The 15,752-nt window shown below is 32.8% G+C and overlaps 1 protein-coding gene across 1 annotated transcript; it reads right to left on the reverse strand.

Annotated features, from left to right (window-relative positions):
- Window positions 1-15,016: 15,016 nt before the first annotated feature.
- Window positions 15,017-15,460, reverse strand: LOC107769850 (glutaredoxin-C6-like). Its single transcript, XM_016589107.2, has one exon. It carries the CDS (start codon window positions 15,458-15,460, stop codon window positions 15,017-15,019), a length of 444 nt encoding a protein of 147 aa, XP_016444593.1.
- Window positions 15,461-15,752: the final 292 nt, after the last annotated feature.

The following is a 15,752-nucleotide window of genomic DNA, read 5'->3' on the forward strand; positions in this document are numbered from 1 at the left end:
CAACATTGATCCGAGCCTCGTCCGGTTAACACTCGGGACCCCCGGGGCCCCCATCCGAACATACCAACAGGTTTGAAATCATAAAACGGACTCGCTCAAACTCTTAAAACGTGTAAAACAACATCAAATCTAAGAATCACACCCCAAACCAAATTGAATCAAACTTAAGAACTTCAAGTTCTTCAATTTACTTCCAATACGCCGAAACGTACTTAAACTACCCGGAATGACACAAAATTTTGCGTGCAAGTCTTAAATCATTATACGGAACTATTCGCAAACTCGAAATTCTAAACGGATTTCAATTCCTCAAAAACCTACTCCAAACCAAATTTAAAGAACTTTAAACCTTCAAATAGTTGATTTTCACTATTAAGCGCCCAAACGCTCCCGGGTTATCCAAAACCCGATTCAAATATACGCCCAAGTCCGAAATCATCATACGAACCTATTGCAACCGTCAATTCCCCATTCCGGGATCGTTTTCTCAAAATGTTGACCGAAGTCAAACTTGATCTTTTAAGGCTAACTTAAGGAACCAAGTGTTCTGATTTCAACCCACACACTTTCAAATCCCGAACCAACCATCCCCGCAAGTTATAAATTAATAAAAGCATAATCGGGGAGTTTTATTTTAGAGAACGGGTTTCTAAAAGTTAAAATGACCGATTGGGTCATTACAAATATAGTGTTAATTTAGAAAGAAATTAAGCTACAACCACTATGTGAATTTGCAACTACAACTAATATTTTAAATTTAAGATAAACTAATGTATTTGGAACTCTTGAAATAACTATAAAATTTTTATTTCTCCCCCAATAATTTTGAAAAAGTAACCTCAACATTGTGAACTCTTAAAATTTTAAAATTATTATTAGCAGAGTGCATTCGGAGTGAGTTTAGGATAGTATTAACTTTTATTTGGTATTGGATGAACGTGCAAAGAAGGAAATTTAGACTTAAATCAATAAGAATCTAGGCAACTTTTTTTTACACAAGAAGAGGTTCATTTAGCTTGTCTATAATTTTGATTAACTTTGAACGAAGAATTTTTTTTTTTTTGTATAACGACATTATGAACGTAGAGTTTACAAAGAGATGTTAGATGAGATATAACAACATAGCATATTTGTATCTTATATAATAAAATATTATAACTATAAATAATATAGAACTAATTACACTAAATTTTTGTATTAATATTTATTTTCATCATTAAACATATATTGCGTTTAGTTTTACGTCCATTGCTATTTTTCAATAATTTGTATACATTTTATATTGATTAACGTGATGCACACGTGAAACGCACGTACACTAAACTAGTACTATATTAAAAGTACGAAGGTCCTTAGAGAAATGTCGTTCACCTTTTTCATCCTTTAAAAATAGAGTTCATAGTGAATAAAATAACCATTTTATTAATATCCTAATATTTAGGATTTTCAAGTCAACTAAAACTTTATTTATTATAGTAGAAAATCTTAATATTTAGGACATTTAAATCAACTAAAATTTTCCTTTTATAATTCAAAATCCCAATATTTAGGACCAAATATAAGAACTAATTTTGACATTGTTTCAAGGTTTCACAACTAAACGTTATATTTGCATTCAAGGCATTAAAGTAAAAAATGAAGAACTGCTACTACTTTTTAATTTGAAGAAAAGAACTACTATTATTGGTTCTTCCATTTATTTTTTTGGTACTATTGTTATTCTAAAAGTAAAGTTAGATGAGGAATTAGAGTTAAAATAAGCCAATATACTACTAATATGAAGGAATTAATTTCTACTCCTTCTGTCTCAAATTATTTAATGAAATCTTTAAACATAGATATTTCAAATTATTTGTTATTTTAGAAGTTCAAGACAAAAGTAATTATTTTTATTCATTTTATCCCAAGCAGTAATTATTCTTGAAGATGGAGATGACACATAAATAAAGTAAATATAATAAAGAGATATTATATTAAAGACATAAATAAGGGTAAATAGTCAAAAATTTATTCTAATTAATTTGAAACGGATGGAATATTTATTAGTAATCAAGAGCCTTTAAATAGATAGAAAGATGATGAATTATTTGTGTTATGAAATATTTAGTTTAACAACAAAAGCGTAACTTTAACCAAACAAATAATTGGTCAAGGTCAGAAATTTCATCATATGGTGAAGGTTACAATTACAGATTATTAGTACAGAAGTTGCACTAATAAAAAAAACTCATGAAGTTTACTAGCAAACTTAATTAAGTTTTGGTTAGTGGAATAGTATTTTCTAAAAATTGAAGGCGGTAAACATTATTAGTAATTGAGATTAAAAAAACAGAAAAGAAAATTTCTAACTCACAAAATTAAAATTCTGTATCAAAATTATTCAAAGTTGGAAGTCGAAAGCTATATTATTCTAAATATAAAAGGACTAATAACAAATAACATTAGATCTTTGTTTAATATTAAGAGGAATCTACGCGGTCTACCCACTAAAAACACAGTTAACTTCATATATTTTTAAAATATTTATTTTACATTCTATACCTACTTTATAAAATTATATTTACTTCTTAAATCTGTAACATCATTATATGTCATTAAACATATCCCACCTTTTAAGGGATTAGATTATCTCTTCAAGATTCTTTTAATATCTTCAATCAATATTTTAATTGGAATAAAATACCGTATCTTTCTCAAAATTCTATTAAAGCATCATATACTTATCTATTACTTCTTACTGGTTTTTTCACTGATCACACAATCTCTTCTTTCAAAATTTTCCTCTCAAACAAATAGCAAGCAAAAACTGGAGGAAAGGATGAAGAAAAATAGCTTTCCATTGAACTGAAAAAATACTTAGAAAGGGCGATAAAGTTTCTTTTCCCATTGAAAATCAATCGGGAGAAGTGAAATTATTAGATGAAACTCCATGTGCAATCTTATTCACGAAACAATTTTCAATTAGATCTTCATGTTCCAATTGTGAATTCCATGATTAATCTTCTAAATCTTCATTCGAGATGGTTTTAGCCCAATTCTTGTCCCCATTTATTTGTCTGATGAAGCAACGTTGGATCAATTTGACCTATACAACCAACATTATTATATTAAATAGTATATTGGTAAGTTTTAATTGGAATATTATTATTATTATTATTATTATTATTATTATTATTATTATTGTTGTTGTTGTTGTTGTTGTTGTTGTTGTTATTGTTGTTCTAATTTAGAACATGGAACCAAACCAAAAATAAAATATTAGAATATAATATTCGAAACCAAGCATACCACAATATTTTAAATTTGAATACAATATTCATATCAAGCATCCCACAATATTCTAATGATGAATACAATATCCAAACAAAGCATACCACAATATTTTAAATTGAAATATAATATTCAAATCAAACATATCACAATATTCTAATTTGGAATACAATATTAAAACCAAAATAAAATATTAGAATATAATATTCAAACCAACACTTTTTATAATATAGTACATTAATAGTATATTCTATTTTATGATTAAATTTTGGTATATTGCTAGAAATTATTTTGAATACTACTAATCTTTAATAGTATATTCTAGTAATGTTGATGTAATTTTTAGATTTTAATTGGACACTTTAATAGAATATTCTAGTATTATATTTGAATATTACTATACACATTAGAATACTTTTGAGTTGTAAATCGAAAACTAAGTTGAATAGATGAGTGGAATAATAATAACATATAAATTGAATATCATTGTGTAGTTATTGAATATTATCATATATATAGTGAATACTCTAAGTTCTAAATTTAATAATATATAAAGTAAATGTTATCAATATAAAATAACGAATATGCCTCTTTATTTTAAGAATATTATTGTAAATGTATTGAATATATAAACTAAATATTATCTATGGTTTAAATTGAATACTTCTATTTATTATGGAATGCATATTTAATTTCCTTACTTTTGAAGAGTTTGTAACGTGATTTCTAGGAATATGATAAACTTGAGTAATTGACTTTGTGTCACGACCCGGAATTTTCATCATCGGGACTGTGATGGCGCCTAATATTTCACTTGCTAGGCAAGCCAACGTTAGAGAATCATTAAACCAAATCGTTATTTTATTAAGTAAATAACAACAATTAGCTACGATGAAATATAGTGAGTGTGGAATAATATAAAAACTGCATTAATTTCTACTATTCGGATCTGGATTCATAAATTCACGAGTATTCTAGAATTCACTACAAGTAATAGTCTGAAAGAAATACAAATGTCTGAATGAAAAAAACAGTAGAACAGAAAAGATAGACAGGGACTTCAAGGTCTGTGAACGCCAACAGATCTACCTTGAGTCTCCAGATAGCGGTCCAATAGCAAAATCTCGATCAACCCGAGCCGGTACCAAAATCTGCACAGAAAGTGCAGAGTACAGTATCAGTACAACCGACCCCATGTACTAGTAAGTGTCGAGCCTAACCTCGACGAAGTAGTGATGAGGCTAAGGCAAGGCACCTACAAATCAACTTATACAATCTAACCGTGCATATACAAATAACAATAATGAAGAGCTAGACAGGAAATATCGGGAGGGGGGAAACATGTTGGGGGAAATACTAGATAAGGAACTACAACAGAATGATAACTGGAACAACCAATATACTATGAATTAACAGAAACAACGAATATAGTAAAGGAAAAATGCACGGCATCACCCTTCGTGCTTTTACTCTCAATCTCACCATAAAATCAATAGAAATGGCACGGCATCACCCTTCTTGCATTAACACTTGCAATATGGCACGGCATCACCCTTCGTACTTTTACACTCACAATATGGCACGACATCACCCTTCATGCTTTAACTCTCATATCATGGCACGACATCACCCTTCGTGCATTAACACTCCCCCTTACCATAATGCAATGCATAAATAACAACAGGGAGATAGAATAACAAGTACAAGCTTTACTTCAACATTTGGTTCCACAATATCAATCTCAACTTTGAAATAAATACTCGATTATCACCAGGAAATCCGAAAACATGATAAGAACGATCAATTTAACAATCCTAGTATCAACACGTAGTAATTAGGCATAGGAAAGAGACAATATAAGAAAAACGGGAGAAAATAGGGAAAACAGGTAAATTGGCGGCGCATAAGTACTCGTCACCTCACATATATGCCGCTCACATGAATTTCACATAGCACATAATTTGAGGTTCCTAATTCCCTCAAGTCAGGGTTAGACACAACACTTACCTCGCTCTAAAAGTCACTCAATACTCAATCACAGCCTTTCCTCTAGAATCCACCTCCAAACCACTCGTATCTATTCAAAAACGACTCAATAATATCAAATATTGCTAAAGGAATTAATTACATTGCATAAATGTAGATTTTCCAAATTTTCCTCCAAAAAGTCGAAAATTGTCCCCGGGCCCGCTTGGTCAAAGCCCAAGGTTCATACCAAAATTTATTTACCCATTCACCCTCGAGCCTGGATATATAATTGGTTTTGGAATCCGACCTCAAATTGAGGTCTAAATCCCCAAAATTTCGAAATTCCTAGTTTCTACCCAAACCCCTAATTCTACCATGAAAACTCTAGATTTTAGGTTGATAATTCATAAGATGTAATGGATAATTGAAAGAAAATGATTTAGAATCACTTTCCAATACTTTGGGGAAGAAAATAACTCTTGAAAATCACCTCTAGCCCGTTTTTTATGAAAGTTAGAAAAATGGCTTATTCCCGTTCTTGATTCTGTTTAATGCACTGGGCGATAGTGTGCATCGCGTTCGCGAGACCACTGTCGCGTTCACGAAGAGTATCGGCTGACAAGCCTTCGCGTTTGCGAGACCTTGCTCGCGTTCGCGATGGTTACTCCCCCCTGGCCTTCGCGTTTGCGAGACATTGCTCGCGTTCGCGATGAAGGAGCGACCAACCCTCCCCCAAGTCCCCAAGTGCTTCGCGTTTGCGTTCGCGAAGGGTAAATCTCCCATCACTTCGCGTTCGCGAAGATGAAATTTCAGCCTCACCATTTTACTCTTCGCGTTCGCGAACGCGAAGAAGGACATGCCAGAACACCAGAATCTGCAGAAAACCAGATTTTCCCAAGTCCAAAACATCTTGTGGCATATCCGGAACTCACCGGAGCCCTCGGGGCTCCAAAACAAACATGCACACAAGTCTAAAAACATCATAAGAACTTGCTTGCAAGATCAAATCGCCAAAATAACACCTAGAACTACGAATTTAGCACCAAATCAAATGAAATCACCGGACGTCCGAATAACGGCAAACCAATTCTATTTCTCACCAAATTTCACAGACAAGTCTTAAATATTATAATGAACCTGTACCAGGTTCCGAAACTAAAATACGAACCCAGTACTAACAATGCCAAACATCAATCAATTCTTAAAAATAATTAATTTTCAGACTTTTAATTTTTATCAAAAATTCATAACTCGAGTTAGGGACCTCCAAATTCGATTCTGGGAATATGCCCAGGTCCCATAATTCGATACGGACCCATCGGGACCGTCAAAATACGGATCCGAGTCCGTTTACCAAAAATATTGACCGAAATAAACTAAAATCAACTTTTAAGGTAAAAATTCTTATTTTCATCAATTTGCAACATAAAAGTTTTTCAGAAATATGCGCGGACTGCGCATGCAAATCGAGAAGGGTAAAAATGAGATTTTTAAGGCTTAACAGCGCAGATTCGAGTTCTAAAACATAAGATGACCTTTTAGATCATCACACTTTGATCGCCGGGAAGTAAATAGCAATATTCAATTCACTATCTATAATAGCTACATTTAAGGGATATTATCCTATAAAATCATGACTGTTAGGATAAATAAGTTATATGAAGCAATTAATTTTAAGGATTTTTAACTTTAAGATACATGGTGTAAAGAGGCCATGTAGGTAGGCATAAACTTTCCCTAATATTAATTACTATGTATATATTGTCTTCGTCTACAACTAAAAAATGTACATGAGTTATCTATCTATCTGTTTATTTATCCATCTATCTTTTTTTAATAAAAAAAATACGTCATGTAAATTAAAATACAGGAAATAATATTTATATAAATTTTTAAAAATTGAACACGCATTGATATATATACACGCGCTTTGCGCATACCCTAAAACTAGTTCTTTAAAATAGGGGATTAAATAGTCCAACATGGGCCCAAAAAAAAAAACGCTACTGCATTGCCTTTGGGCCAACCGCTTAAGATCCTAGTTGCTATATTTTGAAAACAAATGCCAATAGTCTATGTTGCAAGTTGCAACTTGCAAGCGAGTGTAGTCCACTAGCAGCTGTAATGATAATATAGGCTCAAAAACTAACATAAATCAATTTTAGTTAATCAAACAAATGCTGAATATAACATCATGCCATTATCACTAGATCACTATGAATCCGAACATGCATGGGAATTCATTATGTTCCACTTAGCAGTGTCCTTAAGTACGATTAATTCATTTTTAATGAAGATTAAGTAGGGATATGATTGGTTGCAAAGCATGATGTGGGTTGGAGGATGAGAAAAAAAGGGCAGCTCGGTGCACTAACCTCCCGCTATGCGCGGGGTCCGGGGAAGGACCGAACCACAAGGGTCTATTATACGTAATCTTACCCTGCATTTCTACCCGAGGTGATTAAGTATTGATGACAACTTCAACTTTAAATCGTTGCGCGATCGTTTAATTCACATACTAATTATGGAGAGATTATTGGATTGTTATGCAAGTGTGGCTAATTTTAAGGGCTTTTTTGTGTTTAGTTATTTTTTATTCTATGGTTGTAAATAAATATATTTTTATTCTACATCCTATCCGATTCAATCAAATATTGTATTAAGTTATGTGACGATCATTTTTCTTACCAAATCAATCAAACATTGTGTACCTTATACGAACTTTTATGTTAGAGATTTATTTTTGTTATAATATGATAAACCAAATGACCCCTGAGTGTCTAGAACAAACAGAGCCAAAATTATGTGGAAGCCCCACAGGCCAAAAAGAAATCACAAACTTCTACACATGAAGTCATCCCTATGAAAAGATTTAGTATAACGAGTGCAACTGGAAGTAGGTAGGTGTAGCTTTCCTGCCCCTAAGCAACCTTTTTCTTTTCTTTGGTTTCTTTAACAATTCAAGAACATTAAGTTTTATAAAAGCAATAAAGCCAAAAAAAATTTAATAAAGTTTTGGAACTTAAATATTAACTATCAAAATTTTCATATCTTTTTCAAAGTTACTATTCTATCCGTCACATTATTGCTTTCGTTTATCAAGGATCATCTTACCCAAATACATATGGAATTAAAACAGAAAAACCTTATTGTTAAGGGGGGAATTTTTAAAGAAGAGGTGAATAAAGGGAGCCGTAGGTGTCTCGTCGTTGGAATAAGAAACACTCAAAAATTGTTAGCCACACATTTTGTTAGACTTTTGGGAAGTGATGAAAAGTGACAAATTAAATTTATCTTTTCTTGTCAATATTTACTTTTTTTTTAAAATTCAAAAATGAATGGTAAAGTGAAAGCAAGCTTAGAGCACAATATGATTATTTGAATTTTCAAATCACATTATAAGGTGGCAGGGGTGAGACAAATATGGCGGAATGCAGCTCTTGAAAAATGGGTTCACATGAATTTAGTTTTTTTTTTATGCGAAGTATAGTATATTTAAAAGTATAATTAATTTAGTACAAAAAATTTTATAGATTGAATCAATCAAATTTATACGGGGAGAGGAAGGGAAAGTTTTACAACTTTCGACTAAAATGTGATAACCAAACCTTGCCAATAAAGAAACATTGCAGTGGGGTACTAGAAAACATTAGGTTGTGATCTGTTCCCATTTCTTTTCTTGAAAAAGAATATAATAATTTTAAAATACTTGGTAAAAAAATAATGCATTAGACTATTCACTTTGAATGATTGAGTGCTGGAAGGTGTGGCACTTTAGTGGCTACTTTTTGAAAGATTCAATTGTAGATTCTCTTTGAGGTTGAGCTGTTCTAAAAGATACTCCATAAATAAGAACAAAAAGAGGGCCTACAAAATGGGCCAATAAGTTAGTGACACATAGGATTCCACATAGGTCATTAGCAAATTTGGAGGGGTTATGTATTGTGGGAGCAGTGTTTAAAGTATTATTAGTAGTGGGTGGTTGTGTTTTTTTGGCTATATTGTCATCATTCATCACTTATAGAGACCTATATACCCTTTGCTTACAAATCTATTTAGGAGTATTTAATTTGGTTCTCTTTTTACTCTAAATGGAAGAAGATCTTTGAACTTAGTCTTTCTCTTCATCTACCCTTTTGAGTATATGATGGACGGTTAAGATGTTTTTGTTTAACCCTCGCAGTATCCAGCCTCCCCTCCATGATCGATATGGCGGTTAGGCATGCTTAGACAAAAAAATGATCTTTCAGAATTGATTATTGTGTGTCATCATCTTCCACCTATTTTACATATTCGATTAAGATTGTCACTGAAAAATTATAATAAAGATGTACGGGGTGGTACTCTGCATCTTCACGGGAAATTCAATCTCATCGAATCCATATCGGAGACAGCGGGTAATCGTTACACACAAAAAGCTTCTCACTTCTCGTGTCCCAAAAAGATTTTACTAGTAAAAAACTAAATAACTCTCTTCAACCCATATTAGTCGTCTTAGATTGTAGGAGGAAGTCAGATAAATTGTTTCAACTCTCGCACAATGATGTGGAATTTTCGTAAGCAGGATGAGATACGACCAGAGAAAGGTGATTAATTACATGTTCTTCGGCGAAAAATATAGTGTGTAAATAAGTTAAATATTATTTTTTATTCATATATATCAAATCTTGAAACTCTTAGCAAAAATTCCAGAATTTACCACTATTTGTACTGAAAATGCACCTCACAAGATGACAAGCGTATTTAATATCCTCGTTTTCAACTAATGGTGGATTAGGTTCTGTTGTATTAAAATGAAAAACCCTTTGTCAGCTTAATAAAAGAACAGTATTGTGAGATGGAGTTGAACAATTAGTTAACTTCCTTCGTCTAGACTATTTGAAATTACATTTTTTATGACCCAAAAATTAAATCTAGGATTCTATACAATTAGATTTATAGAAAAATAGGGTTAGTTATAGCCAAGATCACTATTCAAAAGCAGATCTAGCACTTTTAGATTTCACCCTTCTCTTAGAACAATGATGGAGCAAAAAAAACTTATAAACGTAAAAGATAGCAATAAATGATAATAAATGAGACAAAGTTCACTCGACAAGGGTGAGATCTTCAAATATGCTTTCTGACAATGTTGGATAGTGATAAGCAGTTGAATATTCTGATTCTTCTTGAATCGGTAGAGAAGAGTAAAAGAAAGGAAGTGTAAAGTTAGGTTTTGTTTCTATTCAATAAAGTGAGAATCTTGCACGGAGAATATTGATGATATTCTTTACAAAAGGCCGGATCCCCTTTTTAAACTACATCTCTTCCTATTTATAAGGTACATGGGCCACAAAATCCTATATAGTACAACAAAAAGGAATATCCATTAAAATTTTCTCTAAGAAATCTAAATCATAAAACTGATCATAACTTTGTATCGAAAGCGGATGCTCGCCCTCGTCCTCGTCTTCTGTTAAACCTTCTCGACCTCGACAACGATTTATCTCCTTTACCTGACCTCGACCTTTTGGGGTCAGGGTGACACGTTACGGTCCTCAAAAGCTTTATTGCCGTTGATCGGGTCAAACACATGAAATGAAGTTTTTCGCCCATACAGATATAATGCATGTCGTAATATATAGTTTTTGCCCAAAAAATAGAGGTGAATGAAACTATATATATCAATCTAAACATTCAGAAATTCCAAATAATGATTCGTACAATACCAATAATTATTAGACTTAATTTTTTCCTTCAGTGAAAGACTATTATTTCATCAAGGCTTTTAGCATTGTGGTGCCAGTAAGGACTTTGCTTTTGATATCAACATAAAACTACCATCTTAAATCCTTTCTATGTCACAATGAGTGATATTGAGTAATGAGTATCTCCTACCCTGTTGCATCAGCCTTGCTATTAATAATCAAAGATCACTAAAGGCATGTTTGGTACAAGTGAAGTCCTTCTCTAGAAATTTTCCTAGAAAAAATCATTTTCTTGTGTTTGAAAAATACCTTTTTTGTATTCTGAATTTCTTTCTTTCTTGTTTTCTTTCACAAAATATCAAAAATGATCCACAAGTACAAAAATCTATTTGCAAGTAAAAGCCTTACTGTGATACCAATGACGGAGGGCGGGCCGATGATGGCGGGTCAAGCAAAACTGACAGGCTTCTAAAGAAGGGGTGCACATGTCAGCTCAGGCGAATCCCATATAAGAATTAGATAGAAAACTGAAGAGCATTATAAGGTATGACACAAGTTCACATGTTACGCGCGCTTTAGAGCTTAAGGTGGCGTAGCCCAAAAAAGACAAATTCACGCGATTTTAGGCTCAAAACGGACAATACTTGTCATGGGCTTGAATCGTGACACTTACCATTTCACTTAATCTTTCTTTTCTCCGTAAATAAAATCAAATCGATTTTTGTTAAAATAACTTTTATACAAGTAAATCCAAGCTGCAAAACAAAAATAAATACTGAAATTGCTGACTATATATGGTAATACTGTAATTGCTGACTATGTTACATTTTTCTTTTTTCGAGAGATGACTGTTAATATACATTTACAGGATCAGTACTATAACTTTCACGATAGATGAAAAAGCTGATAGATATCTCAGTGTTATGTCGTGCGATTCATCGTCTTTCTACTCTTATGTTTTACTACTTTAGTTTGCAGAAATGTCTTTTCAATTCCTTCTGTTTTCTTTTTTTATTCAAGAGAGTACCAATACACATGCGTATGTGACAATTTGAGTTGACAGAACCTGACTAGTGTCTCGTACAATATTTTTTATGACACGTTCATAGTTATTATTAATAGAATAATACTCCCAAACTTTTCTTCTTATAAATATCAAATTTATGGTAACATAGTTAGATTATGGTAAGTAATATTAGATATTCTATTTATTTAAATTTAATTTTCTTCCTCAAAGGATACAAGGTTACTTTCAAAACCCAGCTTCTCAAGATTCTGATTCCTCAAACTACAAATATAATTCTCCTCAGTGGTGGAGAAGTGGGGCCGTGGGGGTTTGTTTCTTCCTCATACCAAAGAACTTTCGTTTAGATATTTTGTTAACCTTTTCCCTTTTTTCTGTCAATGACCGAGTCAACAATTCATTTATGGATTGATATAACATCCTATCTCAGAGTTCTATACATGTGCAAAAAATAAATATATAAAGTTAGATGAGTATATATTTTTCGATTCATTATCTCAACTCACAAATCCCAAATTCTAGCTCTATCATAAGCAAACTAAACTATTTAACCATAAATCTGATATTAGGAGACATACTAATTTCTCCTTGCGGAAATAAATTTGCAGCAATCACGATTGAAGTTATCGATGGTAAAAATTATCCCAAAGCGAAAGAATTGCACCCTTGATTTTTACAGCCTAGATATCCTCTATTAGATGCAGAGAATTTAATCTAGTTGTTTGTTTCGCATAGAATATTAGAAAAACCTATTTTTTCTACGCTCACAATAGTATATTTTTATAGATTATAAGTAGGAGTTTGCACGAATGACAAACTAATAGGCTAATATTATGAATGAACCCGATCCAATCAGAGGCGGATTTATTGGGAGATTATGAGGCACGTGAACCCATGATCTCTCCGTAAAATTAAATATTCTGTGTACATATTTTGTAAAATTGATACTCCCTCCGTTCCAATTGATGTGAACTTGTTTGATTGTGCACGAAATTTAAGAAAAAATAATTTTTTTTGAAATTTGTGGTCTTAAACAAGTCAAAAAGGGATCCAGGGTATTTGTGTGGTTATAAAAACTTCTCATTAAGGGTAAAATTAAAAGTTTAAGCTAAATGATTTCTAAATTTAGAAAGGAATTATTTTTTTTAAAACGGATTAAAAAAAAATAAGTTCGCATAAACTGAAACATAGGGAGTATAATATTAACTGTTGACACCCATGCTCCAAGAAGATTGAATGATGCACTTGGTTGAAGGTTGAGTTATTAATTACTAGAGGAATAGGGATCAACTCCCACGTAATACATTTCTTCCTCCTCTTTTTAGTTATGCACTCATGTACTAGAAATTTTTTTAAATAATACACCAATGTATTAGAAATCTTAAATAAGCCGCTCGACCCAATAGCTTTTTCCAACACAAACTATCATGAATGCGAATTTCCGTCACCAATAAGTAAAGAAAACTAAGTGATGGAAGTGAAAAGACGTCTGTCATCCAATGACAACAGTAACAAGACACGTAGAATCTTTTCAAAAGCAGTGTATTTATGTCATTTTGGCCATTCTCCATTTCATTTTCTGGACTTTTCTTCCATGACTTTCCGAATACTTAAAATACTTAAAAGGCTAATAACCTGTTTGATCGAGCAGCAAAAATCAGTTTATTTTAAAAAAATATATTTTTTTAAAAATATTTTTGACGAAAATAATAATTTATATTTGATAAAATTTTTAAAAAATGCTATAAAAGCACCAAAGCAACTGCTGCTTTGCTTTTCTTTGCTTTAGTCTCTTCCTTCTTTCTTTTCTTGCCCACCAATAATTTTTGAAGTTCCCTTTTTTTCTTTCTTCTTCTACTCCCTCTCTGCATCATTCAATTCTGTCAATATTCATTTGGGCTTTAATTCTTCTTTCTTTTTCTCACTTTTTCTTCTTCTGCTTATGGAATATATAGTACTTTGAACCCCTTTCTCCAGTAATTAAGTGTGGCTTAAGCAAGATAATTAACCAGGATTAAGGAATATAATATGTCATTCTTTCTTGCTTTCCAGCTAATCATGACTTACGTACTATTTTAAAAGTCCAAAAGATTTCATTTCGATTTATCCGTCAAAATACATCGTCTAGACGGAGATTAATCACATTGTATTAGTTCATATCTCAGGGACACAGCTAATACATTCTAATTCAACATTCACTAATATACCTGTTAAATATGTGAATAAAACATCAACAACGTTATTCTTTCAATACTTTGACTTTTTGTTAATTTCAAGCTTAATATATGAAAGGCAATAATATTTTTTACATCCACAAGTTTTATTTCCTAAAATATGATCAGATAAAATTGGTTTTTACGAAATGCATAAAAATAAACTTACCCAGATTTTCGCTTTTTCTACTTAAAAGGTTGAAGAAAGACTGAAGATTTCACACTAATTAAAACACTAATCAAATGGTATTGTACATATAATAAAATACAGGGAGACATATATCAGTAAAAAGTTACCAGTTTGATTAAAACTGCAATTAACACAAGCGATTCCTCAAACAAAATCAAAAGGTCATCAGTCAAACTAAGAAGGTGAAAAGCAAAAGGATTAACTTTGATCCCAAGGTTGTGGTAAGTGATTGAATATTTTGTTTAGCACTCGTAAATTATTAAATAATTCAAGAATATTCCTCCTCAATGGTAGGATATTCAAAGCAAAGTAAGACTTAGTTGGAAATAGTATTTAACAGCTGCCCCATTTAGTCATTTTGACGTTTCAATTAGTTTGAGGAAAAGTGAGTCCTAAAGTCCCCAATAGGGAAAGAAAAGAAGAAGCAACACACCCTTTTTTAATCATTAAATACAGATATTATATAACACTTCATTACTGCACCAGAAAATATATAGAATAATTATCAAAGCTAATAAGTAGTAATTAACTAAGAAAAGAAACAGCTAATACTACTAGTACTTAATTATTTTCTTTTCCTAAGGGTATAATTTTTTTTTTCTTTTTCACGATAATTGAATTACAAAACATAGCTCCATAAAAACACGAAATAATTATCTTAATTTTACAATACCACATCAGTGATGACACCAACTTCCACAAGCCTAGGAACAAGACGGCCACTCAAGTGAAGTGCCACGAGGCTCTCTAACCCGCCGACACGTGTACCTCCGATGAATACCGCCGGAGCTTCGCCGGCTCCGGACACATCGGAGATAACTTCATCGCCGGCGACGGCGGTGGTGGACGGAAGCGCGGCGATCTCATCCTCCTCTAGCTCAATCACGGTAGGGTGAACGCCTATAGCAGATAGCAATTTCTTCATGACGTGGCACATGCAGCAAGACGAACGGGTGAAGATGACGACGGGGTTTTCGGAGATGAGACGTTGAATTCTCATCTCCGTCGACTCCGCCACGTCGATGGCGAGTGGTGAATTGGTGGTGGGAGTGAGTTCTAGCCGTACTCCGCCGTCGGAAAACGGCCCGTAGAAGCTGTTGCCTCTCATGATAAAAAAGAGGTGTAAATTGTAAGATGCAACAAACAGAGAGAGGGGAAAAAAGGGAAGGAATTTGGGAGAAAGAGGGAAGGGAGGAGAGAGATTTATATAAATGGAAGGGTGGCAATAATGTTACATCACAAAGTAACATACTACGTAAGTTATGCTGTGTTTATGGGGATTGCTACACCCCACCTCCCCCTCAATCAAGTGGGGGTGCGTGGGGACAAGGGGGAGTATGTGAGAATCTCAAATGACGCGCGAGAGTGGGAAGGGAGAATGAGGAGATAATTAGGAGAGC

Source organism: Nicotiana tabacum, chromosome 23 (genome assembly GCF_000715075.1).
Source record: "Nicotiana tabacum cultivar K326 chromosome 23, ASM71507v2, whole genome shotgun sequence".
Lineage (NCBI taxonomy): Eukaryota > Viridiplantae > Streptophyta > Magnoliopsida > Solanales > Solanaceae > Nicotiana > Nicotiana tabacum.

Bases quoted from the DNA above. Each gene is read 5' to 3' on its own strand.
- LOC107769850 (XM_016589107.2), bottom strand. From the start codon at position 15,460: ATGAGAGGCAACAGCTTCTACGGGCCGTTTTCCGACGGCGGAGTACGG.